Source organism: Nerophis lumbriciformis, linkage group LG29 (genome assembly GCF_033978685.3).
Source record: "Nerophis lumbriciformis linkage group LG29, RoL_Nlum_v2.1, whole genome shotgun sequence".
NCBI classification, from domain to species: Eukaryota; Metazoa; Chordata; class Actinopteri; order Syngnathiformes; family Syngnathidae; genus Nerophis; species Nerophis lumbriciformis.
Window position 1 is genome coordinate 30758822 of NC_084576.2, and position 23679 is coordinate 30782500.

The window sequence follows — 23679 nt, forward strand, 5'->3', positions numbered from 1 at the left end:
ATACGACTATGCTCAAAATAAATACAATGCGTATGCACAACTTCGTGATTAAAAAAATATACCAACTTTTATGAAAAACATTCCCGCGGTGGTTTTGCGGCATTCGGAACAAAAACATTTATTTCATGTTTTTTTTCTTTAAAGACCCCAAATTTGTTAATCTAGTGCAGGGGTGTTCAAAGTGTGGCCGGGTGGTCTTTTGCAGCCCGCAGCTTGTTTTTTTATTGGCCCACCACACGTTGGAAAGACAAAAAAAAACAAAAAACATCCCGCATTACAACACTTACATGGGGGACATGGGGGAAAACATTTTTTTTTATAATTTTAATTTTTTTTAGACATGTATCTTGTGCACATGAGAAACTTTTTATAAAGTTATAAAAAAATAAAAATAAAAATTTATAATTTACTTTATTTTTTTTTTTTTTAGACATGTATCTCGTGCGCACAAGAAAGTTTTTCTTGCGCACGAGATACATACATACAAAATTATTATTATTATTTTTTTTTTAGACATGTATCTCGTGCAAAAAACTAAAACCACAACCAAGCTTGTAAATTTTGGCCTCCACTCGCTTCATTAAAAGTTTGTCATTTAAATCACCTTCCTGGTGAAAAAAAAAAAAAATTATTATTTTTTTTTTTTAGACATGTGTCTCGTGCGCACGAAATACATGTCTAAAAATTTTTTTTATTTTTTTTTTTATTTTTTTTTACAACTTTATAAAAAGTTTCTCGTGCGCACGAGATACATTACTAAAAAAAAAAAAAAAAAAAAAAAAAAAAAAAAAAAAAATTATAAAAAAAACATTCCCCCCATGTCCCTTTAGGGGCTCCGTAACACTACGCAAAAAACGATAAAATTACATTTTGGGAGAAATGAGGTATGAATGCTGAAATGTGCAAGCCGAACTTAAATGCTAACAATAGCATGCTAAAAATTGGAATGCATCGAGTAAAATTGGTTAAAAAAAATTGAGTGCTAGAATGCTAACATTAGCATGTATCAAGTACCAAGTCATATGACTATGAAGCGTATGCATGTTCAATTATCTTTCGGAAGTTAATGAGTTAGCGCAAGTCAAGTACGACGTTATACGACTCTGAGGTTATGGCTGCACAATTGAGCACAAAAAAAATTGCATTTTAATGTTAACATGCTAACCGTTAGCATGTAACGAGTACCAAGTTATATGACTCTGAGGTGTTCAGCTGTAAAATTGGTTAAAAAAAATGTACATGCTAGAATGCTAACGTTAGCATATGACTATGAAGCGTATGCATGTTCAATTATCTTTAGAAAGTTAACGAGTTAGCGTATGTCAAGTGCGACGTTATATGACTCTGAGGTTATGGCTGCACAATTGGGCAAAAAAAATTTGCATTTTAATGTTAACATGCTAACCGTTAGCATGTAACGAGTACCAAGTTGTATGACTCTGAGGTGTTAAGCTGTAAAATTTGTTTAAAAAAATGTACATGCTAGAATGCTAACGTTAGCATATGACTATGAAGTGTATGCATGTTCAATTATCTTTAGAAAGTTAACGAGTTAGCGCATGTCAAGTACGACGTTATACGACTCTGAGGTTATGGCTGCACAATTGGGCAAAAAAAATTAGCATTTTAATGTTAACATGCTAACCGTTAGCATGTAGCATGTACCAAGTTGTATGACTCTGAGGTGTTCGGCTGTAAAATTGTTTAAAAAAAAAATGAGCATGCTAAAATGCTAACGTTAGCATGTATCAAGTACAAAAGTAATATGACTGCGGTGTTAGGCTGCAAAATCGGCTTAAAAAGTTAGCATTTGTCAAATGCCAAGTTATAGCACTCTGCGTTTGGCTGCTAAATTTTTTTGAAATTATTTTAGTTTTTTTTTAATTTCATTTAGCCATTTTTATGTTTACAATGCTTAATTCAGGGCAGAATGACATAGAATATGCTTTGTTACTTATAACACAAAGCTAAGATGCGGATGTTGTGTTCACATAGTTCAGCATATATCGATTGTATTGGTTTTAGTATCTTTTTTTGTACAAGATGTGTCAAAGTTCTTCTGTTTTTATTCATGCGGCCCTCGCTGAAAAAAGTTTGGACACCCCTACTTGAGTACGTATTTAAACCCCTACTTGAGTACTTGAGCATGTATTTAAACCCCTATTGTAAATGTAGCTTATTCAGGGAGGCTTTTTCAATGTAAAAGTGCTTTTTCTAATGACGACAAAAAGGACAGAAAAGAAAGTTTGGCGCACAAAAGAAGAAAATGGAGGACGTTCAAAAGTAAAAAATAGACTTTTCACTTCAGCCGCTGAGTCACGTTGGCCAAGGCAACGGCGAACGCCTGCACCGCCGAGAAGGGATACTGGAAATCCAAAATGTAGGCGTTGCCATCGATGCGTCCAAACTGCATGACCTAAAAATAAATAAATAAATAAAAAGACTATTTTAGCAAAAATAATGAAATAGAGAGTACAATGAAGCATTTGCCATGGCAGCCAACAATGACAACGTCCCCTGACTGTGTCCATTCTTTCCTTTAATTAGTGTATTATATATATATATATATATATATATATATATATATATATATATATATATATATATATATATATATATATATATATATACATATATATATATACATATATACACATATATATATATATATATTAGAGATGCGCGGATAGGCAATTATTTCATCCGCAACCGCATCAGAAAGTCGTCAACCATCCGCCATCCACCCGATGTAACATTTGATCAGAACCGCACCCGCCCGTTGTTATATATCTAATATAGACGATGCAAGGCATTAGTGAGGTTATAAATCTTTTGCCTGTTAAAGAAAGGAGACTGATCCAATGCAGCACAGACATTCGCGTGCCACGCTGTCACGACCCAGACGCACACCAGTGCGCAATCATATGGGAGCCGCGCTGAGCGCACCTCCAAGCGCGTCTCGCTGCCGGCGACGGCCGGGTATATGGGCCCGACGCTCCAGCGCCATCCATTTTCAGGGCTAGTTGATTCGGCAGGTGGGTTGTTACACACTCCTTAGCGGGTTCCGACGTCCATGGCCACCGTCCTGCTGTCTATATCAACCAGGGTGAGCCCCACCCCTTTCGTGAGCGCACTGCGCGCGGAGTGACCCATGTTACGCGCCCCCGGCAACAGGGGTGGCGGGCAGGTAAGCTGCTTACCTGCTGCGCGTGACGCCGGCCGCGGCGAAGGCGGACGAGGCGGGGTGTCGGTGCGGTGGGCGCGGTGGTGACCCTGGACGTGCGTCGGGCCCTTCTCGCGGATCGCCTCAGCTACGGCTCCCGGTGGGGCCCTCTCGGGGGAAGGGGCCTCGGTCCCGGACCCCGGCGAGGCGTCGGGGGCCTTCTCCGCTCCGTAAAAGTGTCCATCTCTTTTTTTTTTTTTCTTCTGTTGTGGCATATGCAGCAGGTGCCTGCTCGTTTTTCGTATGTGGGTAACAACATTTAACTATGTATATATATTTCCCAATTGGTTTAACTGCCACCCGCCTGAATCTATTTAAAATCTAATTTTTTTTTTATTTCAACCGCCCGACCCGACCCGACCCGACCCGCGGATAAAATCTAATTTTTTGAAATTTCATCCGCCCGATCCGCGGATAATCCGCGGACTACGCGGTTGTGCCCGCAAACCGCGCATCTCTAATATATATACATACATATATATATATATATATATATATATTATATATATATATATATATATATATATATACGCATTACGTACTTACCTGGGCGGAAGAAAAAGTAATCGCGTTTTATATAGACAAGATCAAATAATTCTGTTACTTTACACCGTGTACCTGTTAATTATATAATATATACAGTTGTTCATTATTCCCTTGTAGTAGTAGTAATAGTAGTGTGTGTGTGAGCGTGCTGTTTGCTGTGTGATGTTGCCTCTTTCAATTTGATATCAAGTTCATTTTATTGTGGTGCTGGTTGTTACTTCCTGTATTGGTCCACATCCAAAGCAGCGTGCCAAGGTACATCAAACGTATAGATAACGGTGTTGTAACGTACATAAAAGTAATTTATTAGATTACTCGTTACTAGTAAAAGTAATGGCTTTATGTTAAATGTTAATTTGCCTTACCAAAGTTTAAAAAGTTTCCATTTGTTTCCCATGAATTTGTCTTAGTACAAAGCATGCAGGAAATTAAATTAAAATGTGATTAAAAAAGTATAAAAAAAAAAAGTTTAAATGGACAAAAATTGTGAGAAAATTTTGCAAAGGATTTCACCATTAAATTACCTGTCGGCCGTCCAGCTCGATCTGGAAGTTCTTTGCAGACTCCTGAGTGACGCGTCCTCCAAAGTCCAGCTGGTAGACCTGGGTGGCTTCGTTCCACAGTGGCTGCTTGTTGGCCATGACGTAAACAAAGCCTTGGCTGCCCAGACTGCGGTCCTCGCGCTCGTTGGCTTTGCGGCACTTGATCTCTTCCAGCTCGCTGGCCATCCGCAGGCTTCGCTTGTTCTTCCAGCTCTTCTTGCTGCTTTGGTTCTGGTTCATGAGCTCGTCGCCGCTGATGAAGAGCTCCGGCTCGCTCTCCGAGCTGTCCTGGAACTCATTGGCTGCCCTGCTCATTTTTTTGGTTCTGTTGAGCTGCTCTCTCGGGCCCTTGGGCTTCTTTTTCTCTCTGCTGCCGAGCCGTGGGCTGGCAATCAGAGAGTTGAAATCCGAAAGCGAGCGACCTTCCTTTCTGGACCTGCCTTCGGAGACCGAAGACATGTTGGCCTCCTCGGCTCGACTGTCCAGTCTTTTCCGGCTTTTTTTAGTGAACCGGTCTGACTCCTGCGGGCTCGCGTTTAAGGACGTTGGCTCTTGAAAGCTGTTAGCAGACTCTGCAAGATCCTCTGTGGCACATTTAGAGGGGGGTAGCTCTGTGGGTGGTGGCGGGGGAGGCTGAGGGGGTGGTGGAGGTGGTGCAGTTGGAGGCGGTGGAGATAGAATAGGCTTTTCTAATATCTGATGAGTTTTGGTTGGGAGAGGAGGCGCAGGAGGGTCTTGCATGGGGGGCGGGCAAGGGTACGGGTTCCAGGGGTGCAGGTTGACAGGGTGCAACTGAAGCCCCGCACAGGAGCTGGCTCCTGGGTACATCGGGGGGAGAGTGCAGCACGCCAAGTTAGCCAGACTTGCAGAGTACCCTGTCGACAAAACCAAATTGGAGTCTGGCTGAGAGAATGGAATTGGAAGAACCACTTCATTTGGAGGGTTCGGTAAGGTTTGAAGTGGGGGTCTACTGTGGCCCATACCTGCAGGGAAGGGAGAGAGGGATATCTGGTAGCCTGATGGTAATGTCAAAGTGCTTGTGCTTGAACTGGACGGAGGTTTGGTCGTGAGGACGAAAGGGAGTCGGCTCACATCCAAGTGCTGCGCTTGGCCAATGATGATAGAGGGTGGTTTGTGGGGTCCTTGTGGGGGAGTCAACATGGTTTGTTCTGGAGAGAGCCAGAACTCATCCGTGGCTGTGGAGTCCCACTGGTAAGGTGGGGGGCGCTTCGCTGTCAAATCACCAAGGGTCATCTGTCGGACTGATTTGTCGAGGTGACAATGCTGACTTGAATTCTCATCTTCAGTGAAGGCAGAGTTAACATACACGGTTCTGTCTCGGCTGCTATCAAGGGTACCCAGCAGACTGTAAGATGACTGGGAGGAACTTTTGGAGTGCACAATAATGGTACTGTGGTGTGCGCCTTTACCGGGCGGGAAATCTTGCCTCACTACTGTGCCGCCCGCAATGCCGCTACTTGATGTCCCGCCGCCACTTACACTGACGCTGGTGCTGCTGCTATTGCTGCTACACTGTGTGCAGGTGTAAAGGGCTGTGGGCGCCCTCTGTTGGTAGGTTATACCTACTGCACTGTTCATCTTTGCTTTTGTGGGAAGGGTCCGCGAACTGTCCGTCATTGGGGGGACTTTGAGCATCACATCCCTGCGGTCACGGCGAAGAGTGGCGTGGATCAGGCTGCTTTCATTTCTCTGGGGAGGAGCAAGCGTGGCAGTTACCTGATTGGCCGGATCTGGATACGGGGGCGGGTCTCCGCTCGGTATTGAGTACCGAGGGACTGAAAGCCGGCTCAGTGTTGCCGAGCTGTAGGGAAGGTTGATCTTTTTACTCTCAGACGAGGTCACTTTTAACGTGGCCGAGCCATGGGCCGCGTAGGCGTTTTGGTTGCGCATGAGGCGCCTTCGAGGGCGGCAAACCTCTTCCACATTACCGCTGCTGTCAAAGGTGGTAATCCTTTCATACCCCAGAGGGGTCGGGTATTGTAAGGTCATGGGCTGAATCAGAAAGTCATCTTTCTTCAGGCAGGACTCCTGCACCAGAATGCTCGCGCCGTCACAGTTTGCGATGAGCGTTTGGGCTGCTTCTGCTGCTGCTGCAGCAGCTGCTACAGCAGCAGCCGCAGATGCCACTGTGCCCGGGTATGGAGGAGGCGGGTTCACCTTCCTCACTTGGATCTCCACAGAACCATTTCTGGTAGTGAAGGAAGGAGGTAAAGTCCGGGGCAGGCTGGGCTTCAGCATGTGCCCGTGTTCTCGATCTTGTCCAGGCTCTGTGGTAGGAGGAGGCGGAATCGGAGGCAGGAGATGAATCTGTTGTAGAGAAATGGTCGGGTAGCCGGATGGGGGTGGTGGCAGAGTCATCTGCATCTTCAGCTGCTGCTGCATCTGCTGGTGCTGCCTCTGCATCTGCTGATGCTGCTGCTGGATCTGCTGATGCTGCTGCTGGAGCTGCTGCTGCTGCTGCCTCATCTCCTGGATCTGCTGGCGGATTTGCTGCTGCTGCTGCTGCATTTGCTGCTGCTGCTGCTGCATCTGCTCGTGCTGAAGCTGCATCTGCTGCTGCTGCTGTTGTATCTGCTGCTGCTGCTGCTGCTGCTGGATCTGGTTGCTCGCCGCCTTCGGTGGGGATTGCTGCATTTGTTGGTGCTGCTGGATTTGGTGCTGCTGCTGATGCGGAGGCTGCTGCTGGTGCAGCTGCTGGAGCTGTGCTTGATGATGGTGCATTTTCTGCGGATGATGCTGGGGTTGTGACGATTGCGACTGCTTGGGTGGCGGTTGTCGAGGTTGCTGAGGCCGCGGCTGCGGCGGGAGATGGTGAGGCGGTGGAGGTGGAGGCAGCGTACCAGGAAGGAGAGGACCAATGTCTAGCCTGTTGAAGATCACCTGCCCGGGGTTTGAGTATCTGGCTGGAACTGGGTACGGTGCGGCAACTTGACCCTGGCTGCGGTCAGGAACAGGGACTGCTGCAACAGCAGCTGCCGCAGCTACGGCCACATTGGTCGTCGGGTTGGTGAGAACATCCAGCTGAATGTTCTGATTGGCCAGAAGAGACTGGACGAGCCCAATGCTCTGAGTTGGCGACATTGCCTGAGCCGGGCTGTGGATGGGCGCGATGGGAATGTTGACGGTGCATGGCGGATTGTCTCCCGACACTCCAGAGGAGCCCATCACTTCATGACAACACAACACAAGTTAGTTAGCGCCTTGATTGGAGATCAGGTGTACTGATAATACAATGGCCCACCTGGTAAGTCATCCTCATCCTCACTGAAGACGTTGGGGTTGAAGACAGGCAGGCTCATGAAGTCAAGTGATATCTTGCGGACCTCCGGCAGGTAAACCGTCATCTGCCTGGGTTGCAAATGAAGCAAACTCGTCTTGTAGATGACTGGAACACACAAACAAGGCACAGGTTTAGCAGGCCGGCTTTCCTCGAGGGACGCTGGTGTGATACCGTTGCTCACCTGCACCAAGATTGGTGGGAAGGAACGAGGCGAGTCCGACTATTTTGAACTTTGTCCCCCAAATGTTGGATGTGACTTGAGCGAGGTAGTTGTGCTGCGGAACACAACATTGTTATGACAACGTTGCATTTTGAAAGCCGGGATGTTTATAGTTCAAATTGGAAGCAGGCAAATTAGTAATAGAGTAGAACCTCTGTTTACGAACTCCCTTTGGTTCTTGAACAGGGTTCGTCAATTGAAAAGTTAATCATTTCTCCAGAAGAAACAATGTCCATCCATCCATCCATCTTCTTCCGCTTATCCGAGGTCGGGTCGCGGGGGCAGCAGCCTAAGCAGGGAAGCCCAGACTTCCCTCTCCCCAGCCACTTCGTCCAGCTCCTCCCGGGGGATCCCGAGGCGTTCCCAGGCCAGCCGGGAGACATAGTCTTCCCAACGTGTCCTGGGTCTTCCTCGTGGCCTCCTACCGGTCGGACATGCCCTAAACACCTCCTTAGGGAGGCGCTCGGGTGGCATCCTGACCAGATGCCCGAACCACCTCATCTGGCTCCTCTCCATGTGGAGGAGCAGCGGCTTTACTTTAAGCTCCCCCCGGATGACAGAGCTTCTCACCCTATCTCTAAGGGAGAGCCCCGCCACCCGGCGGAGGAAACTCATTTCGGCCGCTTGTACCCGTGATCTTGTCCTTTCGGTCATAACCCAAAGCTCATGACCATAGGTGAGGATGGGAACGTAGATCGACCGGTAAATTGAGAGCTTTGCCTTCCGGCTCAGCTCCTTCTTCACCACAACGGATCGATACAGCGTCCGCATTACTGAAGACGCCGCACCGATCCGCCTGTCGATCTCACGATCCACTCTTCCCTCACTCGTGAACAAGACTCCGAGGTACTTGAACTCCTCCACTTGGGGCAAGATCTCCTCCCCAACCCGGAGATGGCACTCCACCCTTTTCCGGGCGAGAACCATGGACTCGGACTTGGAGGTGCTGATTCTCATCCCAGTTGCTTCACACTCAGCTGCGAACCGATCCAGTGAGAGCTGAAGATCCTGGCCAGATGAAGCCATCAGGACCAAATCATCTGCAAAAAGCAGAGACCTAATCCTGCAGCCACCAAACCGGATCCCCTCAACGCCTTGACTGCGCCTAGAAATTCTGTCCATAAAAGTTATGAACAGAATCGGTGACAAAGGGCAGCCTTGGCGGAGTCCAACCCTCACCGGAAACGTGTCCGACTTACTGTCGGCAATGCGAAACAATGTAAATATGAATAATAAGTTCCAGCTTCGACAAAAGTCTATTGTGGAAACCTCTTGCTTCAGGGTTCTGCGGACCACCAGTTACCGACAAGACAGCAGCGTGCATGGTTTGATACGAGGATTTATTTTTCAATAAATGTCTCTTGTCTTGCTTTTCAGCCATCGGGTTGTGTCTGTCTTCTCCTTCTCGCTCGAGCACATGAATGGTTTGCCCCAGAGTGTCGTCTGTCTTGTTCTTGCTCTCGCTCTTACTCATGCCCGTGTGTCACCAACCACCATCCCCAACAACAACCTCTTTCTCCCGACTGCTGCCTTTAACAGAGCGATAGGTGATCAGACAAACACTCACAGCTGTGTCGGTGCCGGTCCTGACACGCCCCGCTTCTCCGCAGGCCCGCAGGCCACGCCTCCCCACACATCTCTATTTTAGTGAAGGTTTGTGCACAGTATAAAGTGCTATACTGTACTGTATATCAAACAAACATAACAATGAGGTGACAAATCAACCGTCTCTTTATTAACAAGCCAAAATAACAACAACGACAAGTCGAACTGTCCTGTCTGCCAACACACACACACACACGCACACTTTGGTGCACTCACAAACTATCAGAAATCACAAAAATCCTTAAATTTAACAACCACATCGCCACGATAATAAACTTACGATACATTCAACATCAACACCGGTGAGGGGAGGAACCCGTGTGTGACACGAGAGGGTGTCTTCTCCTCCGCCGTAATATACGTCCGCTAGTACCTACTCAGTGGCCTAGTGGTTAGAGTCTCCGCGTCTCATAATGCGCCACACATTTTCGATGGGAGACAGGTCGGGACTACAGGCAGGCCAGTCTAGTACCCGCACTCTTTTACTACGAAGCCACGCTGTTGTAACACGTGGCTTGGCATTGTCTTGCTGAAATAAGCAGGGGCGTCCATGAAAACTACGTTGCTTGGATGGCAACATATGTTGCTCCAAAACCTGTATGTACCTTTCAGCATTAATGGTGCCTTCACAGATGTGTAAGTTACCCATGCCTTGGCCACTAATACACCCCCATACCATCACACATGCTGGCTTTTACACTTTGCGCCTAGAACAACCCGGATGGTTCTTTTCCTCTTTGGTCCGGAGGACACGGCGTCCACAGTTTCCAAAAACAATTTGAAATGCGGACTCGTCAGACCACAGAACACTTTTCCACTTTGCATCGGTCAATCTTAGATGGGCTCGGGCCCAGCGAAGTCGGCGGCGTTTTCTGGGTGTTGTTGATAAAATGGCCACGTTGAGAACTTGCTGGATTAGGTTAGTTGCGCAACTCAAAGCTAACGTTGGAATGAAACGCTTTTTGACAACATTTAACCAATGTTGGGTTCTGACGTTAATATTTGCCTGGAGCAAAATACTCATCGAAACAGCCGCCTTGCAGTTCACACTAGGGTTGTCCCGATACCGGTACCAAAATGTATTTCGATACTTTTCTATATAAAGGGGGCCACAAAAAATGGCATTATCGGCTTTATTTTAAGAAAAAATCTTACGGTACAGTAAACACATGTTTCTTATTGCAATTTTGTCCTTAAATAAAACCGGTACTTTTTAGAGGCGGTATCGCACCGAATATGATTTATTAGTTTTGCGGTACTATACTAGTACCAGTATACCGTACAACCCTAGCTCACACTGACGCGAACAATGGTAGCTTACATTTTCGTTATAATCACAGTTTCTTCGCTACTTTTCGAGGAAGCCGACCTACTCAACCTCTTCAATACGAGCAAGCACAAAATGTCTGCCAGCGGTACAGAGAAATGAACGAATGAAGCTGTCAGAAATATTGTATGTAAATTATCAAAAAACTTTCCGTTCTCTGAGTTCCCAGTGAACAGATGAAAGCTGTCTTTGTTGCCCCAAGCCAAAGGCTTGGAAAATTCCATTGTGTACGATGGGAGGAGACGGGAGGAGGGGGTTATCTATTGTGATCCAAGACTTGCCCAAGCTAGATCCAGGACCAGCCCAAGCCCGAGGCATCTTTTTCTTTTATCTTAATGTGACCGACCCCCCCCCCCCCCATTCCTTTAGAAACAGCTGTTATTGTGTAAACAGGGACTATTCAAATAAAAGAGGAGACGTAAAACCTTTTTTTGTGCTGGAAACTGTGCAAGGGTACAGTGTCCAGGCGTCTCTCCTCAAATTGAGCCAAATTGAATCCTGCATTCGACCGTGTCCCTCGGGAAGTCCTGTGGGGAGTGCTCAGAGAGTACGGGGTATCGGACTGTCTGATTGTGGCAGTCCGCTCCCTGTATGATCAGTGCCAGAGCTTGGTCCGCATTGCCGGTAGTAAGTCGGACACGTTTCCAGTGAGGGTTGGACTCCGCCAAGGCTGCCCTTTGTCACCCATTCTGTTCATAACTTTTATGGACAGAATTTCTAGGCGCAGTCAAGGCGTTGAGGGGATCTGGTTCGGTGGCTGCAGGATTAGGTCTCTGCTTTTTGCAGATGATGTGGTCCTGATGGCTTCATCTGGCCAGGATCTTCAGCTCTCACTGGATCGGTTCGCAGCTGAGTGTGAAGCGACTGGGATGAGAATCAGCACCTCCAAGTCCGAGTCCATGGTTCTCGCCCGGAAAAGGGTGGAGTGCCATCTCCGGGTTGGGGAGGAGATCTTGCCCCAAGTGGAGGAGTTCAAGTACCTCGGAGTCTTGTTCACGAGTGGGGGAAGAGTGGATGGTGAGATCGACAGGCGGATCGGTGCGGCGTCTTCAGTAATGCGGACGCTGTATCGATCCGTTGTGGTGAAGAAGGAGCTGAGCCGGAAGGCAAAGCTCTCAATTTACCGGTCGATCTACGTTCCCATCCTCACCTATGGTCATGAGCTTTGGGTTATGACCGAAAGAACAAGATCACGGGTACAAGCGGCCGAAATGAGTTTCCTCCGCCGGGTGGCGGGGCTCTCCCTTAGAGATAGGGTGAGAAGCTCTGCCATCCGGGGGGAGCTCAAAGTAAAGCCGCTGCTCCTCCACATCGAGAGGAGCCAGATGAGGTGGTTCGGGCATCTGGTCAGGATGCCACCCGAACGCCTCCCTAGGGAGGTGTTTAGGGCACGTCCCACCGGTAGGAGGCCGCGGGGAAGACCCAGGACACGTTGGGAAGACTATGTCTCTCGGCTGGCCTGGGAACGCCTCGGTGTCCCACAGGAAGAGCTGGACGAAGTGGCTGGGGAGAGGGAAGTCTGGGCTTCCCTGCTTAAGCTGCTGCCCCCGCGACCCGACCTCGGATAAGCGGAAGAAGATGGATGGATGGATGAATCCTGTCTCTGTTTGATTGTTTGCTTCTTGTCTTGTTTAATAGATGTCATCAGTGTTTGAACCTGACAGAAGCGTTGATACACAGAGACACAGCCGGTGTGATCTTAAAGCTTGTAAAACCAAAAAAAAGTTTACAAACCGAGGTTCCACTGAATGAAAGGATAAAGATCACCTCCGTGAGTCCGTCCATGGTGAACTCTCTGCGCGTCAGGCTCGGGGATCGAACGGGAGGCCTTTTCGTCGGTAGCCGTGGTGACCGCTGGCCTTCCTGGTTAGTGCGTGAAAGTTTAGGAGATTTTCTTGAGTCCAAGTTCATTCTTTGGAGCAAATAATAAAACAGTCATTCAAATGATCTTGACATGCTTGGCCAATAAAAAACTGTATTCAAGTATAACTCCTAAACCAAACATGCAATATGTCTAACAATGCCTGACCCCCGCTTAGAGACCGACCTGTTTCCCCGGGAGAACTTTGGTGACTTTTTGCCGACCCACTCGTCGCTCAGCTCGATGTCGCTGGAGTCGGAGCAGTTGCAGCTGTCGGCGTACGAAACCATCGGATTCACGCACACCTCTGTGTCAGGAAGAAAGAGGTGAGTCGTGCAAAACCCCAAAAGCAGTGAAGTAAATGGTAAATAAAAGGAGAATACAACAAATCCTTTTCAACTTATATTCAATTGAATAGACTGCAAAGACAAGATATTTCATGTTCACACTGGTTATTTTTTGCAAATATTAGCTCATTTAGACTTTGATGCCTGCAACGTGTTTCAAAAAAGCTGGCACAAGTGGCAAAAAAGAGTGAGAAAGTTGAGGAGTGCTCATCAAACACTTATTTGGAACATCCCACAGGTGGAACAGGCTAATTGGGAACAGGTGGGTGCCATGATTGGGTATAAAAGCAGCTTCCGTGAAATGCTCAGTCATTCACAAACAAGGACGGGGGCGAGGGTCACCACTTTGTCAACAAAATGCCTGAGCAAATTGTTTAAGAACAACATTTCTCAACACGGAATTTAGGGATTTCACCATCTACGCTCTGTAATATCATCACAAGGTTCAGAGAATCTGGATAAATCACTGCACGTAAGCGGCAATACCCGTGACCTTCGATCCCTCAGGCGTTACTGCATCAAAAAGCGACATCAGTGCGTAAAGGATATCACCACATGGGCTCAGGAACACTTCAGAAAACCCACTGCCAGTAACTACAGTTGGTCGCTACATCTGTAAGTGCAAGTTAAAACTCTACTATGCAAAGCCAAAGCCATTTATCAACAACACCCGAGCTGGGCCCGAGCTCATCTAAGATGGACTGATGCAAAGTGTAAAAGTGTTCTGTGGTCTGACGAGTCCACATTTCAAATTGTTTTTTGGAAACTGTGGACGTCGAGGAAAAGAACCATCCGGGATTGTTCTAGGCGCAAAGTGTAAAAGGCAGCATGTGTGATGGTATGGGGGTGTATTAGTGCCCAAGACATGGGTAACTTACACATCTGTGAAGGCATCATTAATGCTGAAAGGTACATACAGGTTTTGGAGCAACATATGCTGCCATCCAAGCAACGTCTTTTTCATGGACGCCCCTGCTTATTTCAGCAAGACAATGCCAAGCCACGTGTTGTGTGCCACAACTTAAGTTGTGTGAACAACTTAAGCTGTACATCAAGCAAGAATGGGAAAGAATTCCACTTCAAAAATGTGTCTCCTCAGTTCCCAAACCTTTACTGAGTGTTGTTAAAAGGAAAGGCCATGTAACACAGTGGTAAAAATGCCTTTTTTGCAATGTGTTGCTGCCATTAAATTCTAAGTTCATGATTATTTGCAAAAACAAATGAAGTTTCTCAGTTTGAACTTTAAGTACTTTGTCTTTGCAGACTATTCAATTGAATATAAGTTGAAAAGGATTTGTCGTATTCTCTTTTTATTGACCATTTACACAACGTGACAAGAGTTACGTCAGCTTGTTCTACCTCGGGTCCAGCATTAAAACACATTCTAGTTGTAAAACTCTGTGGGGGGGGGGGGCTTTCACTTTCCACCGAGTGCCTGTAAACAGTCAGAGCCAATGAAACGTCTCTCAGTATTCAGATCATTGTGTGGTTGCCAGGCAACCAGACAGGATGTCACTTCAGCCAAGATGCAGCTCACGCATTTATTTGTCTGTCCGACTCGACGCTGACGAAAAGAGACAAAATGATGTCACGTTTAAGTGGCGAGTACTTAAAGTAGATTTCAACATTTTGCTTTTATGTTACAACAATAGGCATGAGATTATTTTCAAATATACTAATTCCAATAATGTTAATAAAATAGATTTCAGTTAAAACATTTCATTTTTAATCTACAAAACCCAAAAGCAGTGAAGTTGTCACGTTGTGTAAATGGTCAATAAAAACAGAATACACTGATTTGCAAATCCTTTTACTATGAAGCCACGCTGTTGTAACACGTGGCTCGGCATCGTCTTGCTGAAATAAGCAGGGGCGTCCATGATAACGTTGCTTGGATGGCAACATATGTTGCTCCAAAAGCTGTATGTACCTTTCAGCATTAATGGTGCCTTCACAGATGTGTAAGTTACCCATGTCTTGGGCACTAATACACCCCCATACCATCACACATGCTGCCTTTTACACTTTGTGCCGAGAACAATCCGGATGGTTCTTTTCCTCTTTGGTCCGGAGGACACGACGTCCACAGTTTCCAAAAACAATTTGAAATGCGGACTCCTCAGACCACAGAACAACTTTTCCACTATGCATCAGTCCATCTTAGATGAACTCGGGCCCCGGGTGTTGTTGATAAATAACTGTGGCTTTGCAAAGTAGAGTTTTAACTTGCACTTACAGATGTAGCGACCAACTGTAGTTACTGACATTGGTTTTCTGAAGTGCTCCTGTCACCTTTAAAAAAAATAATTAACTAAAATGTTGTCATGAATTATTGACCTATTTAAGGCTCCAATTACTTCACATCAAATATTTCACTTTGAAATATTTTTTGGGGGGTTTTTGCCATAAAAATAAAACAAGGTTTTCTTTGACAAAAAGGACATAAAACAAAAAAAAATATTTCAAATTTTTAATTGATCTGTATATCTTAAATTGATGTAGAGATTTAAGCATTGAAAATAAAAATAATATATATTAGCTTATTTTTAGCACATTTTAGACCTTTAGTCAGATTTATTTTTAAACCGTCATTGCTCAAAAAACAATAATGAACCAAAATAAATGTTGTTATGAATGATCGACCTATTTAAATCTCCAACTACTTCACATCAAATATTCCACGTTAAACATTTTTTTGGGGGAAAAACAGGATTTTAATTCCCATCAAAGGGCATAAAACATAAGAAAAAATGTAACTTTATGTCTACGAACAGATCTGAAGTTAATCTATAGATATTTAAGCATTGAAAGTAAAAAAATATCGGCAGTGTTTTAGCTATTTCTAAATCACTAATCCTCGCCTCCATGGCGACAATGTAAGTTTCTTACAAGTAGCATTATCACTGGAGGACGAGGAATATCTAAACATGCTTCACTACACACCGTAGAAGGATAAAATAGCTCACCGGCGTCACAATGTAAACAAATGCCATGGGTGGATCTACACCTGACATCCACTGTAATGATACCAAGTACAATAGCGTATCTAGTCGATACTACTATGATTACATCGATATATTTTTTGTTTTAAAAAAATTCATATTATGTTTATAAAGTCAGGAAATACGTCCCTGGACACATGAGGACTTTGAATATGACCAACGTATGATACTGTAACTACTTGGTATCGGATCGATACCTAAATGTGTGGTATCATCCAAAACTAATGTAAAGTATCAAAGAAGAGAAGAATAAGTGATTATTACATTTTAACAGGAGTGTAGATAGAACATGTTAAAACAGAAAACTAATAGTAAATGAACAAGTAGATTAATTATCATTTTTTACAGTTTGTCCTTTATAATGTGTACAAAATAATAGGTGTATAAATGACACAATATGTTACTGCAGACTAATTAGGAGTCTTTGTTTGTTTACTTACTACTAAAAGACAAGTTGTCTAGTATGTTCAACATTTTATTTAAGGACTAAATGACAATAATAAATATATGTTTCATGTACTCTAAGATGTTTTTGTTCAAATAAAGCCAATATTGAAATTTTTTGTGGTACCCCTTATTTAGAAAAGTATCGAAATACATTTAGGTTCCGGCACCAAAATATTGGTATTCGGGACAACCCTTGTCTTGTGCCTGCTGGGTAACATTAAAAATAAAATAAAGTTAAAGTAATAATAATAATAATAATATATTTTATTTGTAAAAAAAAAAAAAAAGCACTTTACATTGAGTAAACAACCTCAAAGTGTTACAGTGTATTAAAAAAATAAAAATAAAAAGATAATAAAAAAATAAAATAAAAATAAAAACTAGAACAGCCAAATAGCTATAACTAGTATGCATATATCTAAAAAAAGGCTTCTTTTTTTTTAGGGGGGTAACAGTCAATATTTATTTTTATTTTTTTTCTTATAAAATAAAAGTGAGCTTTTGTCAAACCAAATATTGTGGTTTTTTCCCATATACAACAACCTATATGGATTCGATAAGAGAATCGATAAGGAATCGGTTCGATAAGAGGATTCGATAATGGGCTCGAACTCGATCATTTCTTATCAAACATCATCCCTTCCCTAAAAAAAGGCTTTTTTTTTTTTTAAAGAAGACTTTTTAAGCCTTTTTTAAAAGCATCCACAGTCTGTGGTGCCCTCAGGTGGTCAGGGAGAGCGTTCCACAGGCTGTTCGTAGCTTTGTCCTTGGAGGTTGGAGGAGGTTAGCCTGTCCGGAAAAGTACCACTGATTGTCACAAATGACCCTCTGCATTTGACCCATCCCCTTGTTCCACCACTCTAGGAGATGAGGGGAGCAGTGAGCAGCAGCGGTGGCCACGCCCGGGAATCATTTTTGGTGATTCAACCCACAATTCCAACATTTGATGCTGAGTGCCAAGCAGGGAGGTAATGGGGTCCCATTTTTATAGCCTTTGGTATGACTCGACCGGGGTTTGAACTCAAGGCGGATACTTTAACCACAAAACTATTTCCTCACAAACACAATCCAGAATAAAATAAGGTGTCAACTCGCCTGCTTTGCTGTCAGTTTTGGGGTCCATGATGACAAACTAGTATGCATATATCTAAAAAAAGGCTTTTTTTTAGGGGGGTAACAGTCAATATTTATTTATTTATTTTATTTTTTGAGGGGGGTAACAGTCAATATTTATTTATTTATTTTATTTTTTTCTTATAAAATAAAAGTGAGCTTTTGTCAAACCAAATATTGTGTTTTTTTCCCATATACAACAACCTATATGGATTCGATAAGAGAATCGATAAGGAATCGGTTCGATAAGAGGATTCGATAATGGGCTCGAACTCGATCATTTCTTATCAAACATCATCCCTTCCCTAAAAAAAGGCTTTTTTTTTTTTTTTTAAAGAAGAGTTTTTAAGCCTTTTTTTAAAAGCATCCACAGTCTGTGGTGCCCTCAGGTGGTCAGGGAGAGCGTTCCACAGGCTGTTCGTAGCTTTGTCCTTGGAGGTTGGAGGAGGTTAGCCTGTCCGGAAAAGTACCACTGATTGTCACAAATGACCCTCTGCATTTGACCCATCCCCTTGTTCCACCCCCCTGGGAGGTGAGGGGAGCAGTGAGCAGCAGCGGTGGCCACGCCCGGGAATCATTTTTGGTGATTTAACCCCCAATTCCAACATTTGATGCTGAGTGCCAAGCAGGGAGGTAATGGGGTCCCATTTTTATAGTCTTTGGTATGACTCGACCGGGTTTGAACTCAAGGCGGATACTATTTCCTCACAAACACAATCCAGAATAAAATAAGGTGTCAACTCGCCTGCTTTGCTGTCAGTTTTGGGGTCCATGATGACAAACTCGGGCCGTAATTTACTGATGCGCCTCCCTTTGAGGATGGGCACCAGTCCTCCCAAGTACTCCAGGTAGAGGGTGTAGCAGGGCCCGCCCGCCTCGGGGCTGTCCTCCGCCCGCTTCATGGTGCAGTGGAGACGCTCGTTCCCGGTGGTGGGGTAACTGACAAAGTCGCGGATGTTGTTGGGGTCGGGAATGGGGGGCTGGGACACGGACAAAAAGGTTTTTATTCCTTGACAAGAAGGCGTGGGACGTTTAAAGCGACGGCGGCACCTTGATGGTGGGGATGAAGGCGGTGGTGACGTAGGAGCAGAGCAGCGAAGGCATGTTCAGCTTGCCCACGTCCTTCTCCTCGCGCAGGGCGCTGGCGATGCCCTGCTGGCAGAGCAGCTGCAGGCTGGCCACGCGGTGCTCCACGCGCACCACGTACAGCGCCGGCCCGCACGCCAGGAAGAGGCGGGAGTCGCGGTGGCCCCAGCAGATAGTCGTGATCGGCCTCTGGGTACAACATGGAGACAGTTTCACGGCTTTTTCATGTGAGAATCCTGCGTGGGAATGAAGCACTGCAAAAAGTGAAATCTAAGTAAGATGAAATATGTCAAATAAGGGTGATATTTGCTTATTTTCTGTCTGATAAGATAATTCTTCTCACTAAGCAGATTTGATGTTAGAGTGTTTTACTTGTTTTTAGTGTTTTGGTCCTAAATGATCTCAGTAAGATATTACAGCTTGTTGCTGAGATTTGATGACCTATATTGAGTAAAACATGCTTGAAACTAGAATATCAACTGATGCAAAGCTGTGTCATCAACTCTAAAAGCTTAGTGTCCACATGCGTGGACAGCATCTTTTCCTGCGCACGCTCTGAGGTCCGAGAGCCAGCTCCAGCTCGTGGTGTCCAAGACGAGACTTAAAACCAGGGGAGACAGGGCCTTCTCTGTGGTCGGCCCTAAGCTCTGGAACACTCTGCCCCTCCATGTTCAAACTGCTCCCACAGTGGAGTGTTTTAAGTCTCGTCTTAAGACCCACTTTTATTCTCTGGCTTTTAACACTACGTGAGTTGTGTGGTCCTCTGTTGTCCTCTGTGTTTTTAAAATTTTGCTTTTTGCTTTCGATTTACTGTTTTAATTGGTTTTACCCTTTGAAATTGTTTTTAATCACATTTATTTTATATTGTTTTTAATTGTGTTTAATATTGTTGTGCAGCACTTTGGAAACATTTTGTTGTTTAAATGTGCTATATAAATAAAGTGGATTGGATTGGATTGATTTTTAGTTCTTATTTCCAAAATTGTGTACACTACTGAATTGGGGTCTTATGGCCACTTATGTGGACACTTATACACTGCCATCTGGTGGTGTCAGAAGAGTATAAGATACAATGGAATTTTGAAGAAAACAAAAAGTGTAAAATCTTTGCTGCACTTTTGTTGCGTTTTACTTGATCGTGAAATGCGTCGATCGAAAGGGGGTGTGACGTCCATATTTTGTCAATATTCGGTGTTTTATCGTTCATAGAAAAATGTAAAATTACATTCGTCATAACGTTTTTAGCATTCACTAGTCAATGAACAAACATAAAAATATCGAAACAAAACAAACCAACAACTGATGTTCTAAGTAATACTGTTCCTCCAATCTTGTCTGGCGAAAAATTCAATAACAAACGGACAAAGTAGCTCACAGCGATGAAAACGAAAAACACAATGATACGCTTAACGAACAAACCTTAATGAACAAACCGCTAACGAACAAAAACCGCTATTGAATCAATGAACAGACACACCAACTGAAATCAAAACAAATCATCAACGGAACTATTCGACGTTCCAAGTGAAAAGTGGCAAAATTAATCAACAAGTCAATCAACTTGCTTACGATAACAAAAACATAACACAATGATACCCTTGACGAACGAACCCCTAACGAGTCAATGATTAAACATAAAAAAATCTAAACAAAACAAACCAACAACGGATGTTTTAAGTAAAACTGTTCCTCCAATCTTGTCTGGCGAAAAATGTAATAACAAACAAACAAAGTAGCTCACAGCCATGAAAACAAAACACAATGATACGCTCAACAAACAAACCGCTAACGAACTAACCGCTATTGAATCAATGAACCAACAAACCAACTGAAATCAAAACTAAACAAACCATCAACAAAACTATTTAACATTCCAAGTGAAAAGTGGTGAAATTAATCAACAAGTAAACCAACTGGCTTACGATAATGAAAACAAAACACAATGATACGCTTAACGAACAAACCTTAACGAACAAACCGCTAACGAACAAACCGCTAACGAATGAATGAACAGACAAACCGACTGAAATCAAAACAAAACAAACCATCAACGGAACTATTCGACGTTCCAAGTGAAAAGTGGCAAAATGAATCAACAAGTCAATCAACTTGCTTACGATAACAAAAACATAACACAATGATATGCTTAACGAACAAACCGCTAACAAACAAAAACCGCTATTGAATCAATGAACAGACAAACCAACTGAAATCAAAACAAAACAAACCAACAACGGAACTATTTGACGTTCCAAGTGAAAAGTGCCAAAATTAATCAACAAGTAAACAAACTATCTGACGATAATGAAAACATAACACAATGATACGCTTGACGAACGAACCCCTACCAAGTCAATGAACAAACAACAAAAAAATTTTAAACAAAACAAACCAACAATTGAACTATCCAATGTTCTAAGTAATACTGTTCCAATCTTGTCTTGCGAAAAATTTTAAAACAAACGGACAAAGTAGCTCACAGCGATGAAAACGAAGCACAATGATACGCATAACGAACAAATTGCTAATGAACAAACCGCTATTGAATCAATGAACGGACAAACCAAATGAAATCAAAACTAAAAAAACCAATAACGGAACTATTTAATGTTCCAAGTGAAAAGTGGCAAAATTAATCAACAAGTCAATCAACTAGCTTACGATAATGAAAACATAACACAATGATACGCTTAACGAACAAACCTTAATGAACAATACCGCTAACGAACAAACCGCTATTGAATCAATGAACAGACAAACCGACTGAAATCAAAACAAAACAAACCAACAACGGAACTATTCGACGTTCCAAGTGAAAAGTGGCAAAATTAATCAACAAGTCAATCAACGAGCTTACGATAATAAAAACATAACACAATGATACGCTTAACAAACAAACCTTAACGAACAAACCGCTAACGAACAAAAACCGCTATTGAATCAATGAACAGACAAACCAACTGAAATCAAAACAAAACAAACCAACAACGGAACTATTTGACGTTCCAAGTGAAAAGTGCCAAAATTAATCAACAAGTAAACAAACTATCTGACGATAATGAAAACATAACACAATGATACGCTTGACGAATGAACCCTTAACGAGTCAATGAACAAAAAAACAAAAAAAATCAAAACAAAACAAACCAACAACTGAACTATCCAATGTTCTAAGTAATACTGTTCCAATCTTGTCTGGCGAAAAATGTAATAACAAACGGACAAAGTAGCTCACAGCGATGAAAACAAAACACAATGATACGCTTAACGAACAAATTGCTAACGAACAAACCGCTAACGAACAAACCGCTATTGAATCAATGAACAGACAAACCAACTGAAATCAAAACAAAACAAATCAACAACTGAAGTATTTGACGTTCCAAGTGAAAAGTGGCAAAATTAATCAACAGGTCAACCAACTATCTGACAATAATGAAAACATAACACAATCATACGCTTGACGAACAAACCCCTAACGAGTCAATGAACAAACAAAAAACATTTCTAAACAAAACAAACCAACAATTGAACTATCCAATGTTCTAAGTAATACTGTTCCAATCTTGTCTGGCGAAAAATGTAATAACAAACGGACAAAGTAGCTCACAGCGATGAAAACGAAGCACAATGATACGCTTAACGAACAAATTGCTAACGAACAAACCGCTAACGAACAAACCGCTATTGAATCAATGAACAGACAAACCAACTGAAATCAAAACTAAACAAACCAATAACGGAACTATTTAATGTTCCAAGTGAAAAGTGGCAAAATGAATCAACAAGCCAATCAACTAGCTTACGATAATGAAAACATAACACAATGATACGCTTGACGAACAAACCTTAATGAACAATACCGCTAACGAACAAACCGCTATTGAATCAATGAACAGACAAACCGACTGAAATCAAAACAAAACAAACCAACAACGGAACTATTCGACGTTCCAAGTGACAAATGGCAAAATTAATCAACAGGTCAACCAACTATCTGACAATAATGAAAACATAACACAATGATACGCTTGACGAACGAACCCCTAACGAGTCAATGAACAAACAAAAAACATTTCTAAACAAAACAAACCAACAATTGAACTATCCAATGTTCTAAGTAATACTGTTCCAATCTTGTCCGGCGAAAAATTAAATAACAAACACAATGATACGCTTAACGAACAAATTGCTAACGAACAGACCGCTATTGAATCAATGAACAGACAAACCGACTGAAATCAAAACAAAACAAACCAACAACGGAACTATTCGACGTTCCAAGTGAAAAGTGGCAAAATTAATCAACAGGTCAACCAACTATCTGACAATAATGAAAACATAACACAATGATACGCTTGACGAACGAACCCCTAACGAGTCAATGAACAAACAAAAAACATTTCTAAACAAAACAAACCAACAATTGAACTATCCAATGTTCTAAGTAATACTGTTCCAATCTTGTCTGGCGAAAAATTAAATAACAAACACAATGATACGCTTAACGAACAAATTGCTAACGAACAGACCGCTACTGAATCAATGAACAGACAAACCGACTGAAATCAAAACAAAACAAACCAACAACGGAACTATTCGACGTTCCAAGTGAAAAATGGCAAAATTAATCAACAGGTCAACCAACTATCTGACTATAATGAAAACATAACACAATCATACGCTTGACGAACAAACCCCTAACGAGTCAATGAACAAACAAAAAACATTTCTAAACAAAACAAACCAACAATTGAACTATCCAATGTTCTAAGTAATACTGTTCCAATCTTGTCCGGCGAAAAATTAAATAACAAACAAAATGATACGCTTAACGAACAAATTGCTAACGAACAAACCGCTATTGAATCAATGAACAGACAAACCGACTGAAATCAAAACAAAACAAACCAACAACGGAACTATTCGACGTTCCAAGTGAAAAGTGGCAAAATTAATCAACAGGTCAACCAACTATCTGACAATAATGAAAACATAACACAATGATACGCTTGACGAACGAACCCCTAACGAGTCAATGAACAAACAAAAAACATTT

At 43.1% G+C, this 23679-nt stretch overlaps 1 protein-coding gene across 1 annotated transcript in view; it reads right to left on the reverse strand.

Annotated features, from left to right (window-relative positions):
* Positions 1-777: 777 nt before the first annotated feature.
* Positions 778-23679, reverse strand: part of tulp4b (TUB like protein 4b) — a 47641-nt gene continuing 24739 nt past the window's right edge. Inside the window, exons 9-16 of the mRNA XM_061924519.2 lie at positions 18585-18809; positions 18280-18514; positions 12812-12932; positions 12532-12676; positions 7794-7887; positions 7574-7717; positions 4294-7499; positions 778-2416 (exon numbers count right to left, since the gene is read on the reverse strand). Of these exons, the coding sequence (XP_061780503.1) occupies positions 2300-2416; positions 4294-7499; positions 7574-7717; positions 7794-7887; positions 12532-12676; positions 12812-12932; positions 18280-18514; positions 18585-18809 (4287 nt within the window). The 3' untranslated portion in view covers positions 778-2299. The remainder of the gene's footprint in view (positions 2417-4293; positions 7500-7573; positions 7718-7793; positions 7888-12531; positions 12677-12811; positions 12933-18279; positions 18515-18584; positions 18810-23679) is intronic.